Raw genomic sequence first — 21,346 nt, 5'->3', positions numbered from 1 at the left:
CATTTCAACCCTGGCGGGCAGAGATCCAAGGGATCTCGGAAAGGAGATGCTGCTCGTACAACTGAAGTGAATCAGACCAGAGCACAGGACTGGTTTCCAGAATTTGGCTTTACTTCGCAGTACAGAAATCATTTGGAGCCTTCAGGAGACACGAGAAGCACAGGCTCTGTCATATCGATACCGCAGTGCCGTTTGGTCCATCTGAGAAGCCACCAGGGTACAGAAAATACTTCCACATCTTGCCTGCTCTGTAATTTGTTCTCTCAATTTTATTAAGATTAAAACACAAAGGAGCCTTAGGCACAGCTGTGTCCCAACCGATGTAAACAGTTTTAGAAGCTTAAGTGGAGGTTAAGTTCTGTGCCCAGAACTAAGCCAACATTTGCTGCTACAATAGATGTGGGCTTTGTCCATAATACAACTTGCCACAGAGTTAGATTGATGGGAAGAGACTTTAGGGATGCTGTCCACAATAATGGAGTGCTCAGTTTCTATTTTCCTTGATATCAGGTTTGAGTGACAACCGTCACATCTACTAGCTCACCAGAAGCACATAATTGTGAAGGATGTTTACAAATGATTAAAAATACAAGGTAAGACACAGCTGTCAATGAGTTATTTCAAATCTGCACCAACGTCTACGTCTGCAAAAAAACAAAAAAAAAAACCAAAATAAAAGGTTCAGTCTGCCTTTTGCTTACGAGGTTAGTCATTAAATCAGTCAGTAATTTGCCAGATTCTGGACAGCAGCCCTACTAGAATGAAATAATTAACACATGATATCCAAAAGGGGAACATTACCAGTGCAGTACTCTTCAATCTCTCAGAGATGGGATTACAAAAGCAGGCCTTACAATATTGAATTTCATACAGTGTTCATTAAGTTCCTTATATATTCATATTAGCCGATTTAAATTTCTCCTAATTAGAGATTCTCATTACTGCAGCTCCTCCTCCCCATAGATATCATTTTTCTTGCGTTTCATCTCTTCGAAGTCAAACTCTGATCCCATCATCCTCTTATAAATATCTTTGATGTCATCGCATGTCGTCTCAAAGTGAGTAGTGGCGTCATAGGTGCGAGAAATGAAGATCTGGAAACAGAAGCAGCCGTTTAGCATCCAGCCTCTCCCCTTACCCGCTCAAACACCAGCGTGGCACTTAACTAACCTGGCTTTCGGTTCCCAAGTCGGTCGGTGCAAACAGGTCACTGATGCTAACGAACCTGGAGGGAGGGGAGGGGAAAAAAAAAAAAAAAAAAGAGCTTCAGAATGGTTCTAGAGCATCACTGAGCACCAGTATGGGCGCAAGAACGGCTGAATTAAAGGGAATTGCTCTGCCCAGCACATAAGCAGTCAAGGTGCAGACGAAATTCAAGAGTTTTAACACCTCTGTGCAGCCAAATGACCTTCAGATCCCCTCTGCTTTCATGCCTCAGGCCTGAGCATTCACAGCAGAGGTGAGAAGGGGGAGAGGGGGCTTTTTAAGGCCTTACTTCTGCTCAATGGGCTCCAAGAGGTCCAAGGCCGGCTTGATTTCCTTCTCTGGATCCGCAGTTTCCACAGTAGTGCTGGCAATGGCGATGTACTTCCCCTGCGCTGCCACGTTGTGTGCAGAGGAGATCATGCAGACGTAGATATCTGGGGAAGCACATCACAGCGGCAGGTCAGTACGCGCCAGGGAAGCTAACAGCCTGGGTCAGGCCTGCCTCATCCCAGAAGCCTCCTCTAGCTTGCACACTCATGCGCCTCTTCCTGCTCCCCTGACACTTCGTACCTCCTTGTCTTGTTTAAGACCACGCTTGAATGAGTTCCATCCTTGCCCTGCAGTCCTACGTGCTCTGTCTCTTGGCTGATGGGCCTGGACACAAGCAGCTCAGCAAAATCTCAAAAATTCAGGTTCCTGTGGCTATGATGGCTCCCAAAAGCCAGCAGGGTCCCCAGCAGCAAGCCCACCCCCCTGTCCAAGGGCGAGGAAGCATTTCCCCTCCTGCACACAGCTGTCACCCCCCTCCCAGAGCACCCCTGTGCTCCTCACCCTCTTCTCCCAGGTTGGGGCACTTCCTTCGGCAGGTTCCTCGCACGGCTTTCCAACCACAGGCACCCCAGCTTCTCCCACCACTGCTCTAAATGGAGCACAGCCTCACTGGGGCCAAAAGGATTTCTGGACAAGGACATGAAGTCTGCCACAGGCGCAGCAGTGAACGCATTTTCCCGTTTGATTCACATCTCACCAGATCATCAGAGCACGTGTTTGGTGTGAGGCCATTCAACGACCACCATGCCTCAACCCAAATGCGGAGACCTGCGCATGCCCCAGCAGTTCCCGCTTTCCACACACCTGATTTTCGGTTGACCTGATTCTGTGGAATGATGATCTGGCACGAGTTGGCATCATTTGTATTCTTGATCGGGTGGCTCAAGATGCAGATTACCCGAATCACTTGGCCGACCTTCGTTACGCGGTCCGAGACGTAGCTGGGGTCACAGATGAGCTGTTTGCAGCGAGCAACCTGCGGAGACAGAGAGACCTCAGGTGACCTCAGGCATTACAAAGCCAAAGGTGAAGAACCAGCCAATTTTGGGAAAAACCAACAGCAATTTGAGGTGGCTCTTCCTGCATCAGGTTCTTATTTTGTTGCCAGCAGCACACTTCAGCTTGGGCAATCCAAATCTCAGTGCAGTACTCTTAAAAGACTACATATAGCATGATCAATCACACCTTCCCCTCATCCTTGACTACACAGTTCAGCTCAAACCACTACAGATTCCAGTCCTTCCAGTCTAGGACCATAACTTGCTGCAGTCAAGGCTGAACCAAACAGGTAAGAACTGACCACTTTGCATTAGAACTCATTTTTACAGTAATAATTTACTATTTGAGCAATTTGAAGCCTCCAGGTTGCCTGCACTTGGGCACATCAGTCTATAGCATAGATTATCACCTCCGCTGCTCGCCAGGACACGTCATCCCCTACCCAGAAGGGACACGTTATCCTACCAGCAAGTGCTAAACTGTCCTGTGAAGCTCCCGCTTCAGTTGGAAGTGCATTTATAGCTCCCAAGCAGCTCGCAGCACTCTCGCTAGCTTTATATCGCCAGGTGGAGAAGCTGCAGAAAGGCTGTGTGCCAGCTGTCTGAGCAGCTAAGACTTAATGTCAAGGGCAGAGCTGGTGGCATACCCAGGTTAGACACAAGCAACAGCTCCTTGCCAGTTCAGCCAGCCCGATTTATGCAGAAGACAACCTTGCCAGCCCATGGAGACTTCATTGCAGCTCCTGGAGTAGGACTACTCTACTGTACTCATCACCATGAAAACATCAACATGTCTTCAAAAAGTTGGCACAGGGAAAAACAGCACCGGCCAAGTAGTTTTGGTCCTAGGGCTCTGATGAGGGTTTTTCTATGGCATTTGTACAGATCCATGACCAACAGCCGCAATTTTGAGAGGCAAGATGCGGAGCGGGGAGCAAGAAAAGAATCAGAAGGTACTGTACCTCCCCTTCAGACTTCACACCAACCACTTTGCCATTTTCTATCACAATCTCTTCAATGGGCTTGTTCAGCATGTAGGTGCCTCCATATATAGCACTTAGCCTGCAAGAGTAAAGCCACTTCAGCATGTTCCACAGGTGCACATTTGGTTTTTAACAGCCCTTTCAGCCCCCTGTTTCTGTTCCACCTGGACAAACCCCACATTAGACTTAAACCTCTTCAGAATATGCTGCTTAAACATCTGTGCAGCAGATGCTGTCTGCTGTTCTTTCTGCAAGGCATCAGCTGGTATTTGGAGCAAATTATAGGTGTGATTATATCCAGCTAGGAAGAATCTGCTCGGTGCAACCCAGACACTCCTACAGTGGAAGTGCTGCAGGCTACACCACGCAGGCAAATCCGACCTCTTGGATAGACAACATGCTGCAAACAGTATCTCTGAGCAAACCCAGAACTACCACTGCTAACAAGAAATTGTGGTAAACAAACTCAGAAAGAAGCAATCTCACACGGAGGGATCACTTCTTGATTAAGACAGCGAGAGAACCATTAACGACTGCATTATTTTTATGCAGCGTCATGTTCTGGAAGCCTGATGACTGACTCCACACATCCGATCCCCCCTACAAGGTACCACATCAGGACTTAGAAAACACTGGAGTCCAAACCCAAGTTCTCACCTTGCAAATCCCTGGGGCAGCTCTCCAAGGCCGTAGAGGGGATAAAGGTACGGGCTTTTACCGTATCTAGCCAGCGACTCACTGTAGAGCTTAATCCTGTTGATTGTTTCTTGGCATGGTTGATCTAGATAGCTGGAGAGGGCAGTTACATGATTTGCAATGTTTGGCAAACCAAGACTTACAGCAGAATACACTCAGAGAGCAAAATATTTACTTCCCGTGAAGTTTCCTTCCCCACCCTCCAGCTGCTCCGGGCAAGTATTTCCCTGGAAGTTCCCTTTTGGAAGCATAGTGTCACGAGAGGTTTTGTTCAGGAAGGAGATGCTTCATTAATCTCAGGAACCCACAAAGTTTAAACACCCCATTAGCAGAGGACACAGTATTTTAAGATTCATGCAGCACTCGGGGACAGACACACTTTGCAAGAGGTCCTACCCTCAATCTGCAAGGTCTGTGCTGTATGTGCCCAGCACCCCATCTGATTTGGGGGAGCAACTGAACCCAGACTTACTCGTCAGTCCTGTAGAGCGCGAGGGCATGGCCCGTGAAGTCTATAACATCTTGCCCTAGGTCAAACTTCTTATACACGTCGCGCATGGTGGTCTTCTTGGGATCAACGCCTTCGAAAGTTCGGGGGTCGTTCTCATCGAAGTTGGCAACGTACACTAGGAATTTCCTGAACCGGCGTTTCTCAAACAAGCCCATTAAGCCTAAAAACAAGGTATTTTGTCAGAACTCACACAGCTACTAACTGGCTTTTCCGTTGCCAGAGGACCAGAACCAGGTAAGAACCGCCAAGTGTTTCAAACATCACTCCATAACGTGGAGTTTGGCCTTGAGGGCTAACCAAGGCTCTCTTGTTCTTGCAGGAGACACCAACATCTGCCATTCCAGTCCTCACTGCAGCTGTCCTTGTGTGTGGCCTAAAGAGGTGGTACAGCCAGCTCTTCTCAAGGCATGGCTGGAGGCCAGGCTTCTACACTACTTCCAGCTGGGGGAAAGCCTGGAGAGCAGTCTTCGCTTGGCCTGGTGTAAAGCCTAACCTGAGCTTCCATAAGCAGAGACCTGGGTTTGGTATCTACCAGACTTGGCATCATCAAAGTGTGGTGATCAAAGCTCCATCAAAGCAAGCGGTGCTGCAGCCTTGCTGAGGAACCAGCAAGCGCTGCGAGGGTCAACATTTCAAACACGGGATTGGACAAGGCACCATTTACGTGTTTTAATTTTCTACAAGTTGGAGAAACAAGACCGCACTTGCTGAAACAGGAGGACAGAGAGACAGCACCAAAGGCGCCTCCTACTTCTGCCAGTATGAATCTCTTAGGAGACTACTTAAGAGTCAGCAATGCAGCCAAAATTGAAGGAACAACCATTTACTTCACAGCAACCAGGAGTATCTGGCTCCAACGTACAGACGAGACGTACCGAGAGCCTCATCTGCAGGAGTCACTTTATCATGAGACTTTTCACAGATGCTACTTACACACCCTGAACCTGAAGCTATTGGACTGCCCTCTGCCAGCTCCTAATGTATTTCACTTCGCTATTATGAATGATCAGTTGTTTTGTCTACTTAGATTTCACTCCTCAGATAACAATTAAAATTGAGGCAGGTGCTGCATGATGGAATTAGTGATTCCAATTTGCGTGCTGACAAATGAAACGTTTTCCTCACTAACATTAAATATTTATGGCAGAGTTGGGAGCTTAAGTCTCAAACATAACCTCTGGAGGAAGTAAAATACTGCAAAATTCTCACCAGGTGACCCACAGAACAGGCAGCTTGACCGGCTCCATCTGAAGATGGAAAACAGTAACTCAAGGCTCAGGAAGCCCAAGACTCACACTACAAGTGGTGTTTGAAGTCAAATGAGATGCAGGAGAATCCTACGCTAAGCACAGCTTGTTACTGAGATGGAGTCTACACACAGCACCACATGAGGAGCATCAAGATTTCTTTTCCAAACGAGCACAAATATACCAAGATGTGGGTGGCAGAGACCTGTCTTGCCTTTGTTTTGAGACAGTAGCCTCAGGAGGAAACAAAGCAAGGGGCAACTACTCACTGGATGCCAAGGCTTCTGCCTCAGTGGAAGGAACTTTGTAGATCTTTCCTCCCTTGTAGACGAAGCTCCCTTCGATCACCTTGAAGTCTAAGTAGCGAGTGACTTCTGTGTAGAGCAGCATCTTTACCAACTGACCTGGAAAGGAGGTTTGGCACAAGTCAACCAGCTGGTCTGTAGCCAGAAGACAAGAGGACAGCGCTTCTCACAAGGCAGACAGTTCTTCCAACACAGCAAACCCTTCAACGGCAGCACCACGTTCAACCCACACAGCTCTTACACCTTTGTCTCACAGACGGGGTGTGGCAGATACTCACTAGTGCAATTATTAGGCAGTTTTAAGGCTTTCTTACAGGCAATTAACAGCTTCCTTGTCTTTACTCCAGCTTCCATCAGTCCTCTGAGTAAAAGCCATCCTGCAGCATGTTCATCTGCTGCAGAACACTGCTGCTCTTTGCTCCTTGTAGTTCACTCACATTCAACATGATCACATTCGACATGACAAACAAGGTCATGTCTTTGGTTGACAGCAGCTCCTCACCCTCACTACTCAGGTCTAGCACAGCCAGCGTATTAGTTGTCCAGCCAACTTACCACAAATTAGTCCCTGGCTTGCAAGGAGCTAATGTCAACATATGGCCACTTACCTGTCCCCACCCATTGTCACACCCCCAGATAGATGCTGTCCCTTAGAAAGGCACCACAATGGGATTCCTGTACAAGCTGAGAGTAAGCTGAGACTCGAGTAAGCAAACCTTGACTGCAATCAAGTCCTTCCACTGCACTAACCTTGAGCAACACTGGCACTGCACAATACATCTGTCCCCTCGTGCTTCAGGGACAAGATACTCCAGTATCAAGTCGCTGGTATTTGGCAGAATGAGTTGCCTCTGAACTTGTTTGCATAGAATCACAGAATGGTTTAGGTTGGATGGGACCTTGAAGATCATCGAGTTCCAACCCCCTGCCATGGGCAGGGACACCTTCCGCTAGACCAGGTTGCTCCAAGCCCCATCCAGTCTGGCCTTGAACACCTCCAGGCATGGAGCTTCCACAGCTTCTCTGAGCACCCTGTTCCAGTACCTTACCACCCCCAAAGTGAAAAATTTCTAATATCTAATATAAATCTCCCCTCTTCCAGTTTGAAGCCATTCCCCCTCGCCCTATTACTACATGCCCTTGTAAAAAGTCCCTCTCCAGCTCTCCTGTAGCCCCTTTAGGTACTGGAAGGCCACAATAAGGTCTTCCTGGAGCCTTCTCTTCTCCAGGCTGAACAGCCCCAACTCTCTCAGCCTTTCCTCATAGGAGAAGTGCTCCAGCCCTCTGCATTGATAACCACTTCACCAACAGTGGATTTGGTGCAGTAGACCTGTCCCAGTACTAGCAGAGGTAGATTAAAGAATGATGATTTGTAGCATCAATAAGGAATGACAGAGTCTGCAACCCATAAAAACAGGGACAAAGGGAGTTAACAAGTCACCGTGGAATCAACAGTTTCTTCCTAAGGCATAGAAGAATAACAACCCACAAATTCATGACATTAACTCTGGCTAGAAATGCAAACGCTTTAAGAGAGGATGTTGGAAAACAGCCATTCAAACCTTCCAGACATGCCACTGCTGCACGCTCCAAACTGGAGCCATCTCCTTAACCTGGACAGGCTGGAGAGTTGGGCAGAGAGGAACCTAATGAAATTCATCAAGGGTAAATGTAGGGTACTGCATCTGGGGAGGAATAACCCCACGCATCAGTACAGGTTGGGGGCTGACCTCCTGGAGAGCAGCTCTGTGGAAAGGGACCTGGGAGTCCTGGTGGACAACAGGATGACCATGAGCCAGCAATGTGCCCTGGCAGCCAAGAGGGCCAATGGCATCCTGGGGTGCATCAAAAAGAGTGTGGCCAGCAGGTCGAGGGAGGTCGTCCTCCCCCTCTACTCTGCCTTGGTGAGGCCACATCTGGAGTACTGCGTCCAGTTCTGGGCTCCCCAGTTCAAGAAAGACAGGGATCTGCTGGAGAGGGTCCAGCAAAGGGCTACGAAGATGATTAGGGGATTAGAACATCTTTCATATGAGGAAAGGCTGAGGAACTTGGGTCTCTTTAGTCTAGAGAAAAGAAGAATGAGGGGTGATCTTATTAATGCTTTCAAATACTTAAAGGGAGGATGCCAGAGGGATGGGAGGAGTCTTTTTTCAGTGGTGCCCATTGATAGGATGAGGGGTAATGGGCACAAGCTTGAATACAGGAAGTTCCATCTTAACATGAGGAGGAACTTCTGCACTTTGAGGGTAGTGGAGCACTGGAACAGGCTGCCCAGAGAGGTTGTGGAGTCTCCCACTCTGGAGACATTCAAAACCCACCTGGACGCTGTCCTGTGCAACCTGTTGTAGGTGACCCTGCTCTGTCAGGGGGGTTTGACTAGATGATCTCCAGAGGTCCCTTCCAACCCTGACTATTCTGAGTCTGAAAGGTCCACGCCAGAAGAAGTCACAGAGTGGAAGCTGTGGTGCTTCTGGCCTAAACGCAGCCAGATCAGCTCGAGTGAGCTTTCTGCAGCTCTTTAATTAATGCTTCCACAAGTTCACGAAGAGATGGCTGAAGGGCTGTTTACTCGATTCCACCACTGAACACTAACACAGCTTACGAGGCAGATTTGGGAGCTCAGTATTGCTTACCGTTAGCCATAAGGAATTTTGGAATTAGGTCCACGTTCCAGTCTCTTCCTCGCCCCATAGATTCTGGTGGAGTTCCTGGTAGATTAAACCTTTTGTAGAGCTTCGGAGAGAATACAAAACTTATTACAGCAGAGGAAATATCTATGGGTATAATTTCTCCCACACATGTATACACTTTCCACCCCCACATCTCCCCAGCTGAACATAAGCTCTTCACATCAAGCTTTTGGCCAGCGTTTTAGCTCGAATTTGACTTTTGATGCAAGACACAATGCACATCCAGTAAATTCTTACAGTAAGAATCAGGCACCATTATTCTACTCATCCAGTCTTTCCTTCTCCAGGGCTTAAAGCTTGGGAATTTATGACCTGCTGAACCAAAATACTGTTTAACATAGCTACAGGTAATCTGATGAAAATGCCTGCTTTTGATAAGGATTTATACTTTTGATTTAAGTATACGGAGGGCAGGCTCCTCTGTATACTTAAATCAGATTCCCCAATATTTATATTTAACCCAGTTAAGCAGCAAAGAGAGCAGTGATTTCCTGACATCAAACTGATCAGCCACACTAACAACTTTAGGGGCTTCACAATTACAGGGTGCAAGCAGTAACCAAATGAGATGGTGCCTATCTAGCTGCAAGCGCTCGCAGACCAAGGACCAAGTGTAACGTCAAGGCACAAAGAGTACACAGCATTTCTTAGGCCAACATTTGCCAGCAAGCACAGCAGTAACAATTTAGCTGAAAAGTTTTAACATCTAGCTGTTGGGCATTATACCTCCAAACTATCACTCAAATGCTGCGTGCTCAAACCTTGGCTGGGAACTACGGAAAACAAGTGCTATCTACCAAGTATAAACATACACACTGGTTTCTCCCCCACTATTATCTGCTGTGGAAGTGCCATAAAACATTCTTACTCAAAGGAAACCCTTAAGAGTAATTACTTCGAATCCACCCCTAGGATCACTCGAAATAAAGCCCCCTTTATGTGCCTGGGGAGGACACAATGGGTGGGTGTCAGCCTCTGTACTTACATCCTCCAGGGGTGTAATGGATGCGCTTTCCCCTCCATAGTAAGAGTTACGATCCATGTGAAGGACTTTCTTTCCATTCACTGACATGATCCCAGAGAGAATGCATTCCTACGGAGAGAGGAAAGGAAAGGATGCAAGGGACATGTTAGTTGCATTTGAGCTTCCTTCCATTTTCCCTCCCCATGCTCTCGAAGAGCGTGTTCAGACAGCCTACTGCATGCCTAGATCTGAAGGTACTGGTACAATCCTTTTGAAAACAAACACACCAGTTGCCTCACTCCAGAATTAAGACACACATGCTGAAAGACTTCTATATGAGACAGATTAACCCCCTTACTAGGTTTGCTGTCTGCTCTGGGCAATCCAACCAAGATGTTTTAACTAAACAACCACCACCTACCAGGGCTCCCCTGAGGAAGTTTCTGGGAAGTTCACGCATTTGGGCTAGATTAGGAAAATCTATGCCCCTAAGACACCAGTTATCAATTTCAGGACGTCTAAAGAGAGGCAGCACTGTCATTTACTGGTGACAGCAGGAGCATGAACTCTTACCTGGACTTCAGTTAGTCTCCTCAAAACCTCAATCGTTGATATTTGCCACGCTGGGACATGCAAGAGTCAACAGCTACTCTTAGAAAACAGAGGTAGCACAAAGAATAAATTAAGCCATCTGGGAGCTTTATCATCTCAGTAGACACTTTGCTATCCTTGCTATGTGCTCACTGAGATTAAAAACACCGAGATTACTTTGAGCAGCAGATCAGCTGCTATGTTTGAATGCAACACCAAGAGGCCAAGACTAATAGCAGAAGGACACAAGCTGTAGCTTGCAGAGCCAGCTAAGGACTTGCACAGCTAAATCCCCATTAAACCACAACTTTGCAACTAACCTGGTCACTGGCTCTGGCATTCACAAGTCAAAGAGCTTAACAAAAACTTGAATACTTGCATGCTTAGGACTGCTTATCGTGGACGTTGCACTGATCTTCCCTGCTCTGCCTCAGCTCTCTCCAAAGGCAGAATTACATCTGCAATTGAGCTCTCATTCACCATGAACATTATCTAATTTGTAGGTCCCGGGCACATCTCACATTATCTTTCATTCAACCTCTAAAACCCCACATCCAGCTGCTAAGAGATGCCACCGTTGCACAGCTGCACGCCCAGCAGCAGAGGAGCCATTCATTCATGAGAACCGGCAGCTTGGCCCTCCTGGCAGAGATCCACATCTCTGTGAGACCCTTCATGTTTACTCCACACGCATCTCACCCTGCTGAGCGCTCAGAACTCTCCTCGTGTGTCACTTCCCCCCTGCTGCAGCGTGTAGGAGGCTTAATTCAAACTGTGTTATGGCAACGCTGGCCAATACGGGTATCGGTTAACTCAGCCAAACCACAGTTGTAACGCAAAAAGTCTCCCACCGTATATTGTTTACGTGACTTGCAAATCTTAACTCTGGTAAATCCTCAGTGTAAAGGAAGCTTTTAAAACCATCTTCAACTTCACCAGCCAAAAACCAACCCACAGTAAAGGCAGCTTGCAGAAGGGGTTATTTTGTTCCGAAGTGTCTCAACATCTGTAGGTGTGTGGATGGTTGGCACGGATCCCTGGCATTGGGACTTGCTGTTCTTGCGCTTCCAGGTGGCAACAGGCAAATTTTTTCTGCTGGGGGAGCAAGGCACTGCTAGCCAGGATGCCACCGTAATTCAGCCAAGGCCCCGGAGAGCAAAGCTAGAGCTGCCTGCCTGGTGCACGGCAAGAATGGGCCGCTCTGTGTTTGATCCCTGAAGTTGCGGGTGATTTCAAGGCTTCACAGTCATCACGCGGATTGTGAACAGAGTTAGCCGCAGTACGTCCCACAAAACCTCTCTGTGATCCATCAGTTGCTCTTTCCAGCACCATACCATCCACCACAGACTCCAGATCCCTCACAAGCCCCCTCCACTTTTTCCAGCTAGGCCGAAGCAAGCAGAGGCCCTTACAGCAGACACAGCTACACCAAACCCTGTGTTACAACACTACTCGAGAGCACCATGAGCCCTGCAAGGCCAAAGAACTGCACAAGTGAAAGTACGGGTGGCTTTTACGGTGTCAGTTAAAATGTTAATGATTTACCACATGCAATGTGGGACTATCACACCAAGTGCATCACCACTAGCCAGTGTGATCACCTCAGTTAAACGGAATTCACAGAGCCCTACACGAGGGCTCTGGTTTGACTCTTTGCTCTACCCTGCAGTTTTATCCCCCCTGGAACGTCTTCCAAAACCCTGGCTCACCAGCTCTGCCAGATGGTGGTACAGGACTGCCAGCGTCCACGCTGGAGCTGAGCCATGAGGAAGCCAACCAGGATTTCAAAATAAAATAAGTATCAATTGGAAGGATGAAGTTACAGTAAAAGCTGCAGAAGCTACATTCCTTGGTCCAGATGTCATCTGATTTCCTTCCTCCATTTAGGGAAACTTCAAAGCATTTCTTGCTCCGTCTTCTCAGAACAGCTCACTCATCACCTCCCAGCAAGCGTGTATGTCTTCAACAGGTTGCCTGTCCAAATTGCCAACATCCCCCTACAGCAAATTTGGGTACCAGCAGAAGATAAGTACCTTTTCAATCTTATTTCATACCCATTAAACACCAATATGGGGATTGAGGTGGAGGCATTACAATAGTTTTTTATCCAAGCCTCATTTAACAGGTTCGTAATATCACCCAGGCTCCTGCAGAGCCCTGAAGCGTTGAAATCCCACACAGGCTTTTCACCATCGCTTCCCTTCGCAGCCGATGAGGCAACGGCACGGTCATAAAACACGAGACGCACAATAGATTTATCCTCCTAGCTCAGCAATTCCTTTCGACGGCTGCGCTGACTGACCGCTGGCTATAGCCATCCACGGGTGCGCTATTCTGCGTCTAGGAACCGCTTGATATGTCATTCTGTCGTTCGGGTCAGGGAGCGAGGAAAACAAACAGCCTGTACCGATAAGGGAAGGACTAGAGGCAGTTTAGACTGCAAATAAAAAAAGGAGAAGTGTCAGAGTTCAAATCTGTGGCTTTCTGACCATATTAAAAAACATCGACCCTGTGCAAACGGATAAAACTGAGCAGCTGTTGACAGCAAAAAGGGCACCAAGACACAGCAGGGAAAGCTCCAGGTATCCAGCCAGGGTCGAACACAATCTTCGTGCAAATTACAGTCACGCTGTGCTACTATAATCCACCGCTTCAGCCAGTTCAGGTTACGATGGGCTCCCGGCTCCCAAGAGCTCGCATTGTGTTGTCGAATGAATGACAGAGCAAGTCTTACAGCAATCGATGTCATCTGCAGCACCGCTTGGCCGCTTCAAATGGCTAGAGAGCACAGAACCAGAGAGCAATGTGCATCAGAAACGTAGAGACAGCACATCCAATAAAAATCCATGAAAAAAATAGGAATAAGGGGTAACTTGGAGGTATCGGTGTTTCCATGCTCGCTTGAGACCATCAGCTCTTCCCTTGCTTGCATAGACTGCTCATGAATAGACCTTCTGCACACAGAAGCCTTCAGGAATCGAGGGATGCAAGGCGGTTTACATGGATTTTCTCCAAGTAGGGCGGCAGTTCAGAACAGCTCAGACGGACCGATGGAAACTTGAGCCAGTGTTGGTCCATCTAACAGCACTGAGGGGAGGATTCTGCACAAAACATTTAGCAAAACCTCTTCATCTTCGACGATGGGTTCTGGCACAGCAAGAGCTCGCTCTTAGGACAGGGCTGTGCCGTGGTGAGCAAGAAGTTACACGCAGCTCGTTAGCATCGCCCAGGCTATTCCACCCCTAACACAATGGCTGCGTCTACCACACCAGAGTCCAGCAAGCAAGACTCAACGCTCTACTTTGCTGTACAAACTGCAAAACCAATTACTCGCTGCACTTGAGCAATCCCCGCAGCGACCAGAGGATGATGCAAGGGACAGCGACACTCCACTCGGTCCTCGCAGTCACTTTGATGTCATTTAAGGCTCTTTAAGCAACAAGGCCAGTGCCTATATGATTAAATGTATCTTGAACCAAAAGAGTTTGGCTACTTTGCTCCTACAGAAAGTGAATGTGTATCTTTGCGATGGATTTATAGCTTTAACGCAGTGAGGCAGCTGGCAGGTAAGAAGCTTAGTTCAATACACTGGCGTCTGCAATGAGTGAAAACCCAGCAGGAACAGGGTGTTCATCTACTGAGGCTGAACAGGATAGTTTAATTATGCCCAACATTCATGTCAAATAACCCACGTCACCTGGAGCACAGAAAGCAGATAACAAACTCGTGTCAGAGGGCACAACATCCCACTCCTGAATGGTCCTGTGAGCGAGTACCAAGCCATTTCCAGACCAGAGAGGTGTAAATTAAGGTGAACTGAAAAGACAAGTCTGAAAATAAAAACGCTAGGTGTGCTGCAGCCTGCTGATTACCACACCAGATTAAAAACGAGTTTGTGCAGAAGGTCCGGAGAAAGATGCTGCCTAATCTGCAATGCACGATGCACCTCGCAAACCTAAGCCAAGGATCTTAAAGCTATTAAGACTTGACCAACTTGGAGAAGCCATTCCCAACAGCACCTCCAGGATGCGGTGGCTGGCGCATCTCCCAGCGCTCATGCTAGGGCAGTCAGACCCACGAGCGCTTTGCAAATCCCTGCCCTGTAGTTAGCGCACACGGCCTGACACCTCACCACCGCTCAACGCACAGAGGGATCGGGAGGAACACAGCGCTCTCATATGAGCACTATGAAGTTAATTATGCCTCATGTAAATTTGAGGCTGTCGTATCAGCAGTAATTCAGGATTAAAAATGCACTGAGATTATTTTTCCCCATACCGCTGAGACATAGCTTTACAAGATTGGCACAGCAATGAGGTCTCCAATGAGCATACATAAGGGAGAAGTTGAAATATTGTGAGTGCCAGTAATCCCAGTCCTAAAGCTGCCTTAGCTTTGCATTACTGGTTGAAGAAGAGATTAGCACCTGAAATATTCATGTTCCACTTTCAGTTCAATTAAAAGTGGTATCTATACATATGCTCTTGTGCACTTACGTAGCGGTGGCCCTGCAGACCCAACCAGAAAGACCACTGCAATGGACGTATTTGCACCTCTTTTACAAAGGCTCCAATGATTTATTTTTTCCTCTTTAAACCAACAACTGAACTTTCACTTTGGAAAGAGAAAGAAAAATCCCTCCAGATCAGCAGCCACTCGCTGCCTCTCCCAGATGGTCTGGATTACAGCTATTTTATAGGTTTTGTACAAGTCCTAGTGACAGACGCTGGGACAAGCCAACTGGTAACTCTCATGGGACAAGACGCAAGATGGGCATAGCCCAACATGTAGCCTGGCAGCGGGGCACAGTGCTCAAGTATCCAGCAAACAAGACCCCCAGTTAATCTCGTTTTGTTCAGGCAGCATCAAGATGGGTACTTGAGGTACAAGTCAGGCTTTTCAGCAGAGGAGACACAAACTCACACAGCTACAACAGTTGCCTGGTGGGACTCCCAACACTCCATTTCTGCAAGGTCCAGCTTTAAGGAAAGGGTGGTTGAAAACATGATCTGAAGTTTCGTGACAGTTCAAGGCTCTTTGGAAAAGGAAAGAAACAACTGAACCTGTTTACACAGCGCGCTTTCCAGTTCCTTTTCCTCAGGAAGCCTGACTTTGCCAGCACTGGTACCAGACCAAAGTTGGAGAAGCAACGTTCAAGCTTCCAGTTTGATGCCTCATCTGACAGCAGAAAGAGTCCTGTAGCCCAGCCTGAACCAGGCTCTGTTCCGACACAACTTGCCAGCCACAATGCTTGAGCCAACATCATGCATTTTAGGATTGGGAACATCCTGGCTGCACCAGGACCTTTGGTTTCCATTCACTTGCTTTTCCACACTAGCTGTTCAAGTCAAGATGAAGTCCATCCTGCTCTAATTGGTATTTCAGAGGTAAAGCCTGCACATCAGAAGCAAAATAAGCACTCCTGCACGCTCTCAGGCTCTGGAGTTTGGTCAGCACACCTTAAAATACGGCCATAATTTATTCCTTTTAACTCAACTGCTGATTAGCATTAGCTTGTCTTAAAAGTGATTTCACAAGAGGCCTTTTGTCAAATTTACATTGGCATTTGTCAGTTTGAGATTAAGCACGGTGCTTACCAACTTGATACCACAGCTCACTCTAAAGCATAAATTAACATTTTAATGGAGCTCAGATCTATTGAAGGCCCCTTCACTAGAAGCTCATTATATTTCACCTCCCCAAAAGTCCGTTTCCCTGCTTTGGTGAGCTGGAGACAGGTTTTAGGACAGACTGCAGCTTTCCCTATCAAAGGGAAGAAGCTTTTGCCTCCTAAATCATTCCTGCTACCTCAAAGGAAGAGCCCTCAGAGATAGGAATGAAAGCAACCAGGAAAGTTGGGTTTACCCTACAGCAGCAGCTGGGAAGACGCTCCGACACTCTGCACATTTTCTTTGTGCCACATCCTGGTTTTGTTCCCATTATTCCCATACTCAAAACAGGGGGATGATAAACCAGATCTGTCTCCAGCCCTGTGTCAGCAGACACAACGCCTTCGCCACTGTGGCAGCCCCGTCAATCACAGCCCCAAAGCCACAGTAGGAAGCGCATGTATTTCTATTTACAATTACCATCACTAGGGGAAGTGGGGGAAATCCCTCATGGCCAACCCCAAAGATATCTCTTTGTCTAGCCACCTATCCCCATTAACAGGAGGAAACAAAAGCAGGAAAGGCTATTTAACAGCAAGGAAAACCTCCTCTCCACCATATTGGATTTTCTTCCCCCCTTCTTCAAACAATGCCTCTTATTTGTAACCTGCAATCCATCCTTCAGCCCCTACTACACCGCAACAGATAAGCCAGCGGTGGCCCTGGGCATCTCCCCGGTTCGAAGGAAGGCAGGAACCAGAAGAAATCCCCACCAGCAAACCTCATAAGCAGCAGCACTGCCATTTTTTTTTTTTTTCCCTTCGGCAGCCTGCAGCGCGGGCTGCATCCTCCACAATAGGACAAAGCCCCACCACGGCTCATCCTCCTCCCTCCGCCGCACCCCCAAGTGCCATCAGCTGTCAGCTTTCCTCAGGGATGACCGAGAGGAAGCGACAATGCAAGAAAGGATTTTTGGGGGGGGGAGGGAGGGGGGAATCAGACAAATTTGACAGGCGTGCAGGGCTCGCCCGCCTCCCCATCCCCCTCCTGCTGCAGTCAGGGCTGGATGGAGAGCCGAAGGCTGCAAAGGCGGAGCGGGGAGAGGAGGGGGGGGGGGATAACCAGGTCTGCCTCCACCCTAAGCCGGGCTCGGCTCCGGGAAAGGACACGGCTCGATGGTCGTGCACCCACCTCGGGTTTGGGGGGCGAAGGGAAAAATAAAATAATATAAATAAAAAAAAAAAATCAGGCAATAAATCCCCGTTAGCGTTTTATTGTCCGTCGTCCCCCGCCCTCCCTCCGCTAAACAACTGCATTTCCTGGGGCCTCCCACAGGCTGCGCGGCGGAGCGGGAGCCTGCGAGGGGGGGGTAACGGGGAGGGGGGCGGCGGACATCCAAACACGGGGGTCTACGGTAATCATATAAAAGCAGAACGCAGCCCGGGGGGGGCGGGTATTAAGGGATGCGGGAAAAGGACCCAGGTCAGCGAGCGGGGGATGGGGAGGGATCCAAAGCGGGGGGGGGGAGGGGGGGGGGTGTTGTTAGTGATGGGGGGTGCTATGATAATTAGATGAGAGGCGGGGGAAGGGAACCAGGTGGCGGGGGGAGAGGGGACCAGATGCCAGGCACCCTAGGGTAGTAATATTTGAAGGGGGGGGGAGGGGGGAGCAGGCACCCTAACGGGGCTGGGGGGGGGAAGGGAGCTATGACGGTGAGGTGACAGATGAGGAAAAGGTGACATATTAGGAAACAAACCCCGGCATCCAGGGGAGAAAACCGGCACCCGAGGCGGGAGGGGGGCGGCGGGGGGCGCAGACCACAGTGGGGGTGGGCGGGTGATGATAATCAGGTGATGGATGGGCAAAAGGGCACCGGCGCCCGGGGGGAGCGGGGATGGACACTCGGGGTGGGTGATAGGGAGGGACCGAGGCGCCCGGGGGGGGGCGGCGGGGCCCGGTAGGGCGGCGGCCGCCCGCGGCAGGCCCGAGGCCCAGTCGGGCGGCGGGCGGCGGCTCCTCCTCACCGTGAGGCCGGTGCCCAGCACGATCACGTCGTACTCCTCATTCATGGCGGCGCAGGGGAGGGAAGAGCGGGGTGCGGGGGGGCGTCTCTCGGGTCTCTCTCCGCCGGCCGGGGCTGAGGCGAGCCGGGCGCTGCGGGGCCGCGGGAGCGGGAGAAAATGGAGCCGCCGCCGCCGCCGTGAGGAGACCGCGCCGGGAGGGGGCGGAGCCTCGCCGCCCCCGCCCCTCCCGCCCGCCTTGCCAATCACCAGCCCGCACCGCCCGCCATTGGCTCGCCGCGCCGTCGCTAGGGGGCGGGCGCTTAGCGCCGTGCCGGCGGCGCTGCCACCGTGGTGGGGGCGCGGCGCGCATGCGCGGCGCTGCGCTCCCTCCCTTACCCCCCCCGCCCCTCCGGGTCCTCAATGGGCGGGGGAGGGACACACGCGTGTGCACGTGCTGCGTGTGCAAAGGGCGCGTGGGCGTGTGCGCACAAGGGGTGTGCAATGGACACCTTCGATCCTGCAATGGCGGGAGTGCACACGTGTGCCATAGGCGCATGGCTGTGTCTGCGTGTGCCTGGAGTAGGCACACGTGTGTGACAGGGACAGGCACCTGTGGCACCCATGTCCCCTGCCATGTGCCCCCTCCCCACGCCACCCTTGGCCACCATGTCCCCCCATGGCACCCATGTCCCCTAACCCATCCCCCCTCCCCATGGCAGCCCTGGGCCTGGTCCCCATGCCGCTGTACAACAGCTGCACACGTGTGCAATGTGTAGGTATACACGAGTGTCAGTGCACTGGGCACACACACGACCATGCAATGGGGTTCGTGCATGTGAGGGGCACATGCTTGTGTGCAACATGTATGTCCACACCCATGCAACACGTGCACAAAGCCCACACGGGTGTGCACTGGGTACTCGCATGCCCATGCAAGGGGCACATCCACGTGCAAAGGGAGTGTGCAAGGGACCCCAGGGTGTCAGAGGTGCAAGGCAGAGCACCCATGGGTGCCCCGCTTGGTACCCAGGCAGGAAGACCCATGCATCACCCTGCATGGTGCTTTTCCACTTCTAAGGGCAGCGCTTTGTTAATTATGGCAGCAAACAAGGACAATTACAGTGCCTTTCTACTTCTCAAATGCAGGTTTCACTTCTTGCATGCAGCACCTCTCACATTTCCCCCTTTTCACCCCAAAACGCAAGTTTTTCCGCTCTCGTTCAGGATCACGCCGGGTGCTGCAAATCTCCCCGTCCGCAGCCAAACCACAGCACTGACGCAAAGGCACCACCAGCATGTTTTTGAGACTACTGGAGCTTCTTTTTTTTTTTTGCATTTAAGAGGTTTTTTTGAATCTTCACTGCTACCCAGTCTCCACCGCCCACTGCTTCCTTGAAGCGAGGCAGGAATTTCCCAGCTGCTCGCTGTTTTTAACACCCCGTGGATCTGCATCCCTCGGAAGAGGAGCAAGCTCGGAGAAGGAGCACGTACGCAGCGGCAAAGCTGCTTACACGCCTCAGGGCCGCCAGTGTGGATTAGACACCCGCAGGGCTTAAGACATCTTAATTTGATCGTATATCTGCGTTCCCCGTATCTACCAGGATGCACAACATGGGGCTGATGGAGAACCAGGCAAAGCTCCATCATGCAGCCAAAAACCCACCATGGTGGGTCAGAGGGGGAGCAGAGCGGCTCCTTTTAAACAGCTTTAATATTTGGAGGAGCAAAGCCTGGAGAGATGAACGTGGCTGCATGGCCCTTGGGGGAATCGGACCTGCTAGCCCCGAGGCTCTGCAGATGAACACTGCTCATCAATGGACCGTATGTTCCCTGCTTCATACGGGCACGACTGGGCTCCGCCTCTTGCACCAAACTCATTCACACCCAGGTAAGAAATAAAAAAATTAAAATCTTCATTTACAGGGCATTGGTGAAGGCTCAGTGGTGCGGAGCGCTTGATGGGAGAGCACACGATAAGTGAGCAACACCAGCAGCAAGGTGGTGGCATTATCTGTCCAGGAACCGGGACAAAGCTGCACCAGGCGATGCACAGAAATACCCATGAGCAGGTGGCAGCGCTTGGCCCTTCAGGGATGCTAGTTTTTGGTGCCCAAGCAGGCGGCACGGGTTTTCTACCTCCTCTCTAACATCTGGGAGCATCAGGCAACTGGTGATCTCCACAAGCCACCACCACACATCTCTGTCAGGCAAGTCAGCGACGCACAAGCAGCTTAGGATGGGACAGACAGCACTGTTGGCTGGAGAACTGGAACAATGTCCACATGGATGAACCTACAATATAAATATTGAGACTGGCCTGGGTGGAGGATGAGCAGAAAGGTCAGGCTGAGGAAGCCGCAGAAGGCAGGAGAAGAGACAGCAAAACAGCCAGCCGGTGGTGACGCACCATGGTCAACAGGTCCCCAAGCTCTTGGCTCATGTCAAACAGCAGCTAGTTGGGACACCAGGGTTGAGAGATAACAGCCAGAGAATAAATCCTTGTAGCTCACGGAGAAGGGGGACAGGCTGGAGTGAAAATCAACAATAGCTCCCAAGAGATACAAAAGGGCACATTCAAAACTGATACGTGGTCACCAACCTAAGAAAAGCCTGTGAGATGTGGTAAGGCCACAATAGCTGCAGTGCCCTGTCCTCTGCGTCACTGCACAGAAACCTGGCTAGACCACCTGGGCACATGTCTTGGTACTTGTGAGTTTGGTGGGGGTGTGATAGTGCGACTGCCAGAGCAAAATCAATTTTATTTAAAAAAAGGCCCTTCCTTCCTGTAAGATCTCCCAACGAGCTCTGACAGCGTTGCAACATTATTTCCTACCTATCCAGATGCTTCTACTTACCCTGACTGTATCTCAGCCACATCCGACAAGACGAAGGCACTAGGTCTTCTCCTCCGCAGCTGCAGGACCAGGAGTGTTTGCAGGGCCTCCGGCAAGCACCAGTGCTGAGGGTGAAAGAGGTGGCGGATGGAAGAGGTGGCGTAACAGGACAACGCCAAAGCCGTGCACCAGCTGCCAGGCTCCGCTCCAAGCTGCCTTCAGCACCGTATGGCACAGAGCCCGGCTCCTGGGCTTCCTCCCTGGGGACCAGGCGCCTGCACCATCTCTCCACGTGAGACGTCTGTCGGGAACGCAACAGGGGCTCGCACACACACAGTCTAGCGCTACCCAGCTCTTCCCAGCATCTTGCAGCACGCTT

The 21,346-nt window shown here is 50.1% G+C and overlaps 1 protein-coding gene across 1 annotated transcript; it reads right to left on the bottom strand.

The window, feature by feature from the left end:
• Positions 1 to 90: 90 nt before the first annotated feature.
• Positions 91 to 18,292, bottom strand: GDI2 (GDP dissociation inhibitor 2). Its single transcript, XM_082498504.1, has 11 exons — positions 18,155 to 18,292; positions 9,952 to 10,059; positions 8,910 to 9,009; positions 6,241 to 6,375; positions 4,686 to 4,884; positions 4,175 to 4,306; positions 3,497 to 3,596; positions 2,341 to 2,512; positions 1,496 to 1,640; positions 1,171 to 1,225; positions 91 to 1,094 (listed from the first exon to the last, which is right to left on the bottom strand). The coding sequence occupies exons 1-11, from the start codon at positions 18,197 to 18,199 to the stop codon at positions 939 to 941; spliced, it is 1,347 nt and encodes a 448-aa protein (XP_082354630.1). The 5' UTR covers positions 18,200 to 18,292; the 3' UTR covers positions 91 to 938.
• Positions 18,293 to 21,346: the final 3,054 nt, after the last annotated feature.

Source organism: Vanellus vanellus, assembly GCF_965231255.1.
Source record: "Vanellus vanellus genome assembly, chromosome: 1".
Classification (NCBI taxonomy): domain Eukaryota; kingdom Metazoa; phylum Chordata; class Aves; order Charadriiformes; family Charadriidae; genus Vanellus; species Vanellus vanellus.
Note: the sequence above shows the minus strand (reverse complement) of the source record. Positions and strands in the feature narration are given on the sequence as shown.